This window comes from Erinaceus europaeus, chromosome 1, assembly GCF_950295315.1.
Source record: "Erinaceus europaeus chromosome 1, mEriEur2.1, whole genome shotgun sequence".
In the NCBI taxonomy this organism is placed as follows: Eukaryota; Metazoa; Chordata; class Mammalia; order Eulipotyphla; family Erinaceidae; genus Erinaceus; species Erinaceus europaeus.
This window is the reverse complement of record NC_080162.1, coordinates 14,225,454-14,236,712: the sequence shown is the minus strand read 5'-3', so window position 1 is coordinate 14,236,712 and position 11,259 is coordinate 14,225,454. Positions and strand designations below refer to the sequence as shown.

The window sequence follows — 11,259 nt, the reverse complement described above, 5'->3', positions numbered from 1 at the left end:
TTTCTGGAAGGATGTCAGCACTTGGAAACTGCAGAAGATCTGATGATACTGCTGGATGTAAAAAATTAACATGAAAAGTCATTCTTGAAGAAAAGTGTAAAACAGAATGTTTTTAACACAGGGAGTTGGGTTAAGTGCACATGGCGCAAAGCTCAAGGACCGGCATAAGGATCCTGGTTCGAGCCCCTGGCTCCCCACCTGCAGCGGGGTCGCTTCACAAACAGTGAAGCAGGTCTGCAGGTGTCTATCTTTCTCTCTCCCTCTCTGTCTTCCCTTCCTCTCTCCATTTCTCTCTGTGCTATCCAACAATGACAATAACAACAACTACAATAAAACAACAAGAGCAACAAAAAGGGAATAAATATTTTAAAAAATAAAAATAGTGTTTAAAAAAAGAAAATTCTTAACAGATGGTTCTTTGTGGAAACAAAAGGTCATTTGGGGAAGGGAGAAAAAGGTAGGCTCAAATTCTGGATCCCACATGCACTGTTTACGTCAGAAACTAGTCTAAACAGCAGCGGATAATGAGCACTTCTGATACGTACTTGAAAGAGAAGAATGTGTATTCGAGTCAGAAAAGAGCATAGAAACAGCACAGGGTAGAAAAGTTAGGCCAGCCAGGAGAAAGTCACGCCTCTGGAAAACAGAGAGGATGCTGCCACTAGCAGAGAAGCATTCTCGGGGCAGGCCAGACACCTGCTTTTTTCCAGGATGGCTCACCAGTTACAGAATATGCATTCCACTACCATCCAACCACTCACCCCCAACTGGTGATGGGTACCGATGACAAGGGTTTTATTTCTCTCCCCAACCACAGCAATAGAAACAACTCTTAAGACAGAGGCTGGAAGCATGTGCTGAGGATGCAGAATATGCAGCCAAAAAAATAACAGAAGTGTACCAAATCAGAAGAGGCATGCATTCAGGAAAACATACTAATCCAATCAAATTAACAAACTAGAAAGAACATTATGTTGAAATAAGAACTGTAGTCTGATTAGACAATCCCTGAAGCAACTGAAACAGTGAAATCTTCATTAACCAGAATACGCAGGGAAATAAGAACTTTATATTAGAAGGTTTTTAATTAATTGAGGTGAAAGTAAAAAATATATATATCAATATTACAATGCAGTTAAATACTATTAACAGAACTTTACATTCCAGCTCCAGAAGTGGGTACAGATAATTTTTACTTCCCTGTACCTCACATCCTGGGTGGTTTTGGGTCTGAGAATTAATGAGCATTGCATAGAACCTCAGATGTCAAAAACTACTGGAGGAAGAGGGAGACAGCTTAGAATTATGCAAAAGACTTTCATGTCTGAGGTTCCAAGGTCCCAGGTTCAATCCTGGTACCACAGTAAGTCAAATCTAAACAGAGCTCTGGTTAAATTACTACTACTGGAGAATGGGTTAATTAGAATTTGGAGGTCATTTTTCTAAAATGTGTGGGTAAAACTGTTCTCATTATTAAAATTATTTCTGTAATTTGTCTCTTTTATTATAGGTTCCAAATGGACTTATAATAAAACTCTGGCTCACTGAGATTCATGTTTGCTAAATTCTGGTTAATCCAGATGCTTATGTGAAAGCAAAAATAAATGTGTTACGCCTTTTGCTTTCCCAATGAGTCTTACTAGGAGGTGTGTCCAGAAGGACATACCCTTGGTCTCTAGAACAGCATTCCCCAAAACCCAGTGATGACGGGCCACACTCTTTCAGATGATGTGCACAATGGCTGTTGGCTTTTTTTTGGCCATTTTGGGCCTGATGTTGCCCTTCCGGCTAAACCCGAGAGGTTCCCCTTTCTTCAGTGGTCTGCAGAGATCTCTTGTAGACTCAGCCTGTTCATAAATGGACTTTGCAGGCTGCATGCTGGCTCTGTCATCCTTGGCTTTTTTCAGGTAGCTCCGTCCCTTTGGATGAAAATGGGTCTTGAGGTCAGGGTGGTTACACCCGGAGTGTGGGTGCCCTCGGCTTCTATAGATGGTTGGGTGGAAAGAGGAGTGAGCAGAAAGATTTCTTTAAAACCTTCGAAGAATAAAAACTACCCTGCATATTATAGTGGTGGGAATGCTGCCAATGAAATAAATCATACACACTAGTATTTTTCTTCTCGAAGTTTCTGTGACCTTCATGAAATAGTCTTACATTATTAAATACCCAAGGACATAGTACTAGTTTCTTTTTCCAGGGATGAAACCAGGGTTTGGAAAATTAAAGTGACTACCCACGATAATACATAGAGTAAACCCACCGAGAAAATGAACTTGGGATCTACATTTCTGACTCTCTGGGTGATGCACAATGATCTGTAAACTAATATGCAGTGTATCTAGTAAGAAGTTTACATTTACATATGGAAATATGTAATAAAATATATGTGAAAACACAGCGTCTGCGTAATAAGCATATAAGTGACCATAATATGATATGCACAAAACTATACTCATATAATTACATATCATTTGGTACATACACCACACCCTAATAGACTGCAGAGCTGCTGTGACTACACTACCACAAGAAACACGTTATACTACATATTATGTCAAAGTACTCCTGTTGTGCTCCCATACTTTCAGACAGTAAGGCTACTAACATGACTGAAAGTCACACCCCAATTAATTAATTAATTATGTTTTTGACTTGAACACTGCTCAGTTCTGGATTGTGGTGGTGCTGAGGATTGAACCTGGGACCTTTGGTGCCTCAAACGTGAAAGGCTCTTTGCATAGCCATTATACTATTTTCCCAGGCCCCACACCAAATTTTATAAGGAGCTACATTTTCACTTCAGACTTTCCAATTCATTTATATTACAGGTAACACATACGATGCAGCAGGGAAACATTACACAAGCATCAAATGATCCAAGTAGCGAAAGAGATACATACAAGTATTTGGGTCTCCTATTCCAGGAGATATCTGTAAGCTAAAAGAAAAAACAAATAAGAAAAATCACATCACTTGATTTTCAGCATGTTTCTTGCACAAACTTTTAATAAGCAATATTCTCATTATAGAAATGAGTGACTTTTACTGGCAGTATCGCCCATGGTACTATCCATCACAGAAGGGAGCAAGAACCTCTTCTGCTCACTTCTACTTGGCGAGACTCTGTGACCCAAGAAACTCGTATCAGTCGATGTAAAAAAAAAAAAAAAGATTCAAAAACAAACAAACCTAATACAACAACGTGTGAAGGAACAGGTTTTTTTTAAAAAAATATTTATTTATATTTATTTTCTCCTTTTTGTTGACCTTGTTTTTTATTGTTGCTGTAGTTATTATTATTGTTGATGTCATCATTGTTAGGACAGAAAGGAGAAGACAGAGGGGAGGAGAGAAAGAGAGACACCTGCAGACCTGCTTCACTGCCTGTGAAGTAATTCCCCTGCAGGTGGGGAGCCTGGGGGCTCAAACCGGGATCCTTATGCCTTTTGCTTTGCGCCACATGTGCTTAACCCGCTGTGCTACCACCCAACTCCTGGGTACAGTTTTTTAAAAAACAGTGATAATGCCACTATTGTTCATTGACTCGGACTATGTAACAGTTCATTTACTGCAGCTCTGGCTGACCGCAATGTCTAAATTAACAGGAGAATTGGCATAAAATGTCTATGGCCTGAAAAGTAGCATTTCTAAAATGAGAGCATATGAAAAACAATTCCACAGCAGTCCGTGGTCATCTATCACTAACATTACTTCACTCCTAATAAGAAATCAACAAGCATTTTTGTAACAGAACTTCATTCGCAGAACAAGCTGAAAAGTGTCCTTCTGTGAGCCACGTGTCAGCAGCCCATTTTATATGCAAACCCAGAAAATACTCCCAACCATTACGTTAGTTCTCCACATCCCTCATGTGGTTTTCACTAAAACAAGTGGTGTGGCATAAGAAGGCAAATGGATAGAAGAAAACTGGAGAAAGGAACACTGCTGGGGGCAGGGTGTGTGTGTGTGTGTGTGTGTGTGTGTGTGTATACTGCTGGGGGCAGGGTGTGTGTGTGTGTGTGTGAATACTGCTGGGGGCAGGGTGTGTGTGTGTGTGTGTGTGTGTATGTGAATACTGCTGGGGGCAGGGTGTGTGTGTGTGTGTGTGTGTGAATACTGTTGGGAGCAGGGTGTGTGTGTGTGTGTGAATACTGTTGGGAGCAGGGTGTGTGTATGTGAATACTGCTGGGAGCAGGGTGTGTGTGTGTGTGTGTGTGTGTGTGTGTGTGTGTGTGTGTGTGTGTGTGTGTGTGTGTGAGAATACTGGTGGGAGCAGGGTGTGTGTGTGTGTGTGTGTATGTCTGTGTGTGTGTGTCAGGGATGGGACAGTATCCCCTATGGTCACACACAGTCCATGACTGTACCAGACTCAAATAATTCAAAAAGTCAAATATCAATTTTTATCTACATGTGAAGCTTTAGTCAAGAACAAATCAGAAAGAGGTTAGAAAACATTTATTTATTGGGGCCAGGTGGTGGAGCACCTGGTTAAACGTACACATTATAGTGCACAAGCACCCAGGTTCAAGACCCTGGGCAACACCTGCAGGCGCAAAGTGTCACAAGTGGTGAAGCAGGGCTGTAGGTGTCTCTCTGTCTCTCTCCCTCTCTATGTTCCCCTCCCTTCTCAATTTCTGTCTTTATCCAATAATAAATAAAATATTTAAAAAAGAAAACTCCTTTCTTTCTTTCTTTCTTTCTTTCTTTCTTTCTTTCTTTCATTCATTCTTTTGAGAGACACAAAGAGGACCACTCCATCAAATGTGGTGTGAGGGATAGGACCCCAAGGAGTTTCATGTGTACAAGGAACGTGCCCTACTGTACTCTGTGAGATACATCAGTAGCTATTTAAACAAACTGCTCACAAAAACCAGATAGAATTCTTGCTTTCTGCCACTTAACACAACTAAAAGCCAGTTATCACAGAGCCTCATCAAACTGGCTGGGTTTGGCATGATACTAGGAAAAAAAAAGGCAGCAGTGTTATGGCAATGCCCAGTGTCCAAAGCCGACGGCACTCAGGCAGACCTCATGCTGGCAACTACAGAAACCACTGAACACCAGTGTCCACAACTTCTTTTGTCCCACCATTGTTCAAAATAATAATAATAATAATAATAATAATAATTTCTTCCTTTAAATTCTTCCTTTTTATTCACTTTACTGTAATTATATGTGTAAGCATACAGTCATATAATCTGATAGTCTGCTGCATATGTGAACATAGTATCTTTTGGAATTTTGTATAATATTGTCTATATGTATGTGTTTATCTATAGATATAAATATATGCAAATACTTGCTTCCCGGGTGGGGGAAGTCTACAATGGCATCGAACGTTCTAAAGCGTCACTAGCTTACAAAATATAAGAACTGCAATGATAGCATCTGTGAATATCACAGATGGACCCTGCTGGGACCAAGAAAATATGAAGAATTTACTGTGATTGGCAGAAAGGAAAACTCATAAGGTTATGATAAGCTACCACCTCAGACAAATACATATCTACAAGTACTATAAATGGTGAATGTCTTCATGTCACACCCTAAGGAAAATACTCATCATATTACAATCTCAATTAACTATCTTTTTCTTTTATTTTCATTTACCAGATAGAGACAGAGAATAACTGAAATAGGAGGGGGAAATGGAGGGGAAAGAGAAAGACAGACACCTGTAGCATTGTTTCATCATTCACACCGCAGGTGTGGACGGGGAGCGTCTTGAACCTCCGTCCCTGCTCATGGTGAAGGGTGTGCTCACTTCACTATCAAAATAGCCTTATGAAGTCTGCATTGCCATTCCCATTTTACAAACATGGGGGTAAAGAGAGATAAGCTAGCCAACTGATTCAAAGCCTCAAAGCTTTACCAGTGATTAGGACTGAACTTCAAGTCCAAGGAAACCTAGACTCTGCACTGCCTCTTTGGAAAGAAAGAAAAAGAGTGAGAACAAGAGAGAAAGGAAGACAGAGAGAGCAGGAGGGTGGGATTTGAGAAAGGGGAGAACAGGAAAAAGTGTGTGTGTGTGTGTGTGTGTGTGTGTGTGTGTGTGTGCGCGCACGCGCGCATGTACACAAAGAAGTGAAGGGAGAAATATTACATATGTATCAACTACTGTATTTTATTGTCACTGTGAATCACTAATTCCCCAATAGAGAAGAAGAGGAGGAGGAGGAGCTTCCTATTATTGCTGCATATTCTAAGGCTTGGGATGGAGGCAGGATCTCTTATCACTGTCACCATAGAATTTCATGTGCTCTTTTATCTGAGAACACAACAAGCCTCTGTTCTTTCTGACCCAACCTCCTTAGACAGATGCAAATATTCTTCCTACTTAAGCGCATCTATTTCCATTTTCTCTTCATTTCAACTACTTAGCCTTCTCTTTGTTTAGGGAGAAAAACTGTCCGCAGATGGAGATCAACAGGATCCTTGATCAAGGTTCCAGTTTAGAAAGACTAATCTTGTACTGAGAGCCAATCTAACACAAACCTAGTGTCTCTGGCTATCACAGGCCTCTTGTTTGGGTGAAACAGACACCCAGTCCTACTGCAGCTTCTCTTTCGTGTAAATATATTCAATTGTGCAGGCCAAAGCCTTAGGGGGTTTGTTGTTGATGATGATGATGATGTTTGTTTGTTTTTTCATGCAGTGCTATGAAATGAACCCAGTGAAGGATACCACTGAACCACCTCCCCAGACAAATGATTATCCCATATAATTTTTTTTTTCCAGAAAGAGTGGGAAGGAGAGTCATCAAAGTTCCACTCAACCACTCCTGAAGTAACGCCCATTTTTTTGTCCCTTGGTGATAACCGTGATGCTCTCATGTTACACAGGCGATTGAAGCCAGGGCATCACGCATGGAAGGTACATTTTTCTACCACTGAGTCAGTCCCCTTCCAGACTCCTAACTTAATTCTTAGTCCCATTAAAACTAATCCTTCAGCAAAGCCAAATGATCTTGCCATTTCTACTCCTAGAACATACTCACTATCCACCATTCTCCGTATCTCCACTCCATCCAAGTTGACCCAAGTTAATATGTCCTCTTCCCTGTCATACCGTAACAGCTGTCAAACTCATTTTTATTCTTATAACTTTCCAGTTAATACTTCTAGTGGAGTCTAAGTGATTCTACCAAAATGTAGATCATCTCCTGCTTAAAACCTTCCAATTGCTTCTCTGTGTGTCCTGGAGCCAGCCCCAAACTCCATAAATGCCCCAGAAGGTACAACATGATCTGAACCCTTCCCAACTTCCTGCCTTGTCTCCTACATTCAAGTGTCCTAAGTGAGTGGGGGAGATAGTGTAATGGTTATGCAAACAGACTCTCATGCCTGAGGCTCCAAGGTCAGCTGAGCTGAACAATGCTTTCAGAAAGAAAGGAAGAGAGGAAGAAAGAAAGAAAGAAAGAAAGAAAGAAAGAAAGAAAGAAAGAAAGAAAGGAAAAGGAAGGGAAAGGAAAGAAGATTCAAGCTTATTCCCTTAAGTCATTTGCAATTCCTATTGCCTAGAAAGTTCCACTTCCAAATTGTCACAAAACTGTCTCCTTTTTTTTACTCAGGTCACAATGGTCACGATACACAGAATGCCTCTTTTTTTTTTTTTTTTTCTTCTTCCAAAAGGCACTGGGGCTAAGTGCCAGCACTATGAATCCACCACTCCTGGCGGCCACTTTTTACTCTTTTTCCTTTGGAGAGAACAGAGAGAAATTGATAGAGGAGAGGGAGATAGAGAAGGAGAGAGAAAGGTAGACACCTGTAGCCCTGCTTCACCACTCATGATCCTTGCACAGGTCCTTGCAATTGGTACTATGTTCGCTTAACCAGGTGTGCCACTGCCCAGCCCCTCCATAGATGCCTCTTCAGGCACTCTCTTCCTGACCACTAAGGCTGAAGTAGACATCTTAAGCATATAATTTTTAATTCTTTATAGTACCTCTCACTATTGTTGATTTGTTTGTTTGTTTGTTTATTGTGCCCACCGCTCTTCATTGAGAGCAAGAACTGCAGCAGTCAGCAGGTGATCCCTCCCCCAAAAATAAAAACATGTGTTAAATGAATTACTGTTAGTCCTAATTTAGCAACCTGCGGGAAGTAAATACAATGCTTATAATAAGATTACCCAAGCTGTTTCATGACCTTCCATTTGAGCAATTCTGTGATTTTTGGCAGATGGGATATTAGGTCACTTTGTGTCTAACTAGACAGCATTTTTCAGAACATAATGACAAAACATCTGAGTCAGCACATTACATTTTTAGGAATCAGCCAGGTTGGAAAAAAAAAGTTCGAAATGCACAAGGGCATTAAGGGAAAGATACAGATGCTACAATAATATTTCAGAAAAGGGGAAGTTTCTAGGTCATCCAAGAATGTGAAAGCAAGAAAATACCTTAGAAAGAAGTAGTTTGGGAATTTCAGTCTAGAAGTTTCTTTTTTTTTTTTTTTTCTGAAAGCAGAAAGAAGGTGAAAGAGGAGAGGAGCTGTGTTAGGTTGGTGAAGTTAGGTGGGTGAAAGAAGGGAGAAGAGGCTGGCTAGGGATTTTAGTGCAGCCTCTGTGGAGGTTGGCCTGGCGAGGACAGTACAGCTCACTGGTCCGGAGGGGGAGACACTGAGAGGCTGAGGAGGGATAGGGAGGGAGCAGTGGAAACAGGAAGCTCTGGTCCAGCCAAGAGCATTGTGGGCCAAGGACCTCTGGGAGGGAGGGGCACATATTGAGGGTCCAGAGCCTGGCCTTTGTAGTGTGCCCCAACTTTATTAAGCTGAGCCAATGAGTTACTAAAGATACAATTCAGTCTTTATTGCTAAACAATTGTCTTTATTGCTAGAAAAAAAAAAATGCAAGTTTTTTTCTGTGTATCTAGTCACAAATAATTTAGGACCCAGAGGGAACATTTTCATTGTAATGAAGTGGCTCCTAGGCTCTTAGGTGAATGCATTAATATGATTTATAACATCTTATTTATTATTTAAATATTATGTTGTTGGTTATTACACCAGGCCCCCTGCATTGCTTAACGCTGTGGTCTATTTACATAATCACTGTTTTGTCTGAGACCTGCTCTGCCTGCAGGGTATTGGTTTAATCCCCACTGGTTAGAGAACCTTCACAACAGCTGAAGACCCACCTTACCTGCAGGGCATTGGTTCAATCCCCACTGGTTAGATGGAAGCTTTCCGTCTCTCCACCCACTTGCCTACTTATATCCTTTTCAGACCTACCACTTCCGCCTCGGAAGATATAAATGCAGATGAATAAAGCCAGCAAGGCATTGCGTTCCTGCTCAGCCACAAGAGTTCCTGGTTCCTCTACCACGTCACTGAGTAAGCAGCAGCCTAGGTTGGCTCCAGTCGAATTCTTTCCAACCCAGACAGCACATGCCCGGGAAGAAACACCCTCAGGCTAAGCCCAGCATTATGTAATATATATCAGTATTTACATATTACATTATCAGTTTCATAGGTTCTAAAGATCATATTCTATTATGCATTAGTCACACTTCTACAGTATGAAGACACAAATAAAACATGTCACCTGCTGAGTGAACCATCTCCTTGTCCCTCCCCATTTATTGTTGGGCCTCCTTTCTAATCCTTTTTTTTTTTTTTGAGGGGAGGGAGGAGGAAACAAACTAAATAAAAAGAAGAAATGCTCTTAATGTCTATAGTCTTGCTTATAGTGTGGCTCTTCTCAATCAGAGCAGAGTTGAGAGAACTGGACGTGAAGACAGGAGAAGCTCCATTTGCCCATCTGTCTGAGGAACGGAGTACCTCACTCTTAGTCTCTTCTGGGAGAGGAATCTTCTCTCAAAGAGTCAAAGAGCTCAGCTCACAACCACCTGGCCGAGTTCGACTCACACAGAGAGCTCTCTTCTAAAGTCTTTACTATGTAGGTTGTATATTGTTGTATTTGAATTACTCGGCTCTCCCCTATGACGATGGAATCTTATCATACTAGCATGCACATACAGATACACATCCACATATAATCTGCTATATAAATTTGACGAGAAGCACTAAGACACTGTATAATTTTCGATCGCAGGACACAGAACAATGAGGAATAAAGACTAGCTAGATCTTTGTTTAATTGTTCAGGTTTCAGGATGAAAAAGTAAAAAAGTAGAACAAAATGAGCCCAGAAATAGCAATGTAAAAGAATTAATGGTTTGCCATTCTTCTTATTTGTCTTTTATTGTATTCTCTCTTTAAGATGCTCTTTAGGGGACCAGGCAGTGGCACACCAGATAGAGGACACATATTACCATGCTCAAGGACCCAAGTTCAAGTCCCTGCTCCTCACATGCAGGGAGGAAGTGTCATATATAGTGAAGCAGTAATGTAGGTCTCTCTCTCTCTCTCTCTCTCTCCCTCTCAATTTCTCTCTTTATCTAAAAACAAACAAAAAAGATCCTGTGACTTATTATAGAATTTTACATATTTCTTAGCTCTGGGTAGTTTGTAAGCCTAAATACTTAAAATGCTAAAGCTGTATTTTAATTGTAGAATTTCTAACCACCAAAATCAGGAGATAACCTGAGAATTTTAGAAGCCAAAAGACCTTAGATTACATAGAATCTTACTGCTTCATTTTATAGAAAAATTAGGGGGCTGGGCAGTTAAGTACACATGGCCCAAAGCATAAGGATCCATGTAAGGATCCCGGTTCAAGCCCCAGGCTCCCTACCTTCAGGGAGGTCACTTCACGGGCAGTGAAGCAGATCTGCAGGTGTCTTTCTCTTCCCTTGTCTGTCTTCCCCTCCTCTCTCAATTTCTCTTGATTTCTCTCTGTCCTATCCAACAACAACAACAGCAATAACAACAACAATAATTATAAACAGCAAGAGCAACAAAAAACGGGGGGGGGGGAAGAAAAATTATAAGCAGGTGAACTGTATTCCCCAGTCAGGAGCACAGCGGGAATAATCTAAAAGTCAGAATTCCTTTCTCAGTCTTCACCTGAGAGAGATCAAGATGGAGAAAGGTAGCCAAAAAAAAAGGGGGGGGTTAAAATATCTCCCTAGCCGGCTTGTCATGACTGGTCTCTACTGGTTTCCTAAAAAGGAAGCAGAGGAATCCGGAAGGGGAACCATAATTCTCTCTTCAGAAAAGTCTATGTGGAGGGCTGGGCAGTGGTGCACCTGGCTGAGTGCACAATGACCCAGGTTTAAGTGGTGGAGCAGGTCTCTCTCTCTCTATCTCCCCGTTTCTATGTGGGAAACTATTGATACTCACCTTCCCAAATAATGAA

General features: G+C 41.1%; 1 protein-coding gene across 1 annotated transcript in view; it reads right to left on the bottom strand.

Moving 5' to 3' along the window:
• Positions 1 to 320: 320 nt before the first annotated feature.
• Positions 321 to 11,259, bottom strand: part of ZNF365 (zinc finger protein 365) — a 32,439-nt gene continuing 21,500 nt past the window's right edge. The window contains exons 4-5 of the mRNA XM_007517379.3: positions 2,901 to 2,938; positions 321 to 1,983 (exon numbers count right to left, since the gene is read on the bottom strand). Of these exons, the coding sequence (XP_007517441.1) occupies positions 1,722 to 1,983; positions 2,901 to 2,938 (300 nt within the window). The 3' untranslated portion in view covers positions 321 to 1,721. The remainder of the gene's footprint in view (positions 1,984 to 2,900; positions 2,939 to 11,259) is intronic.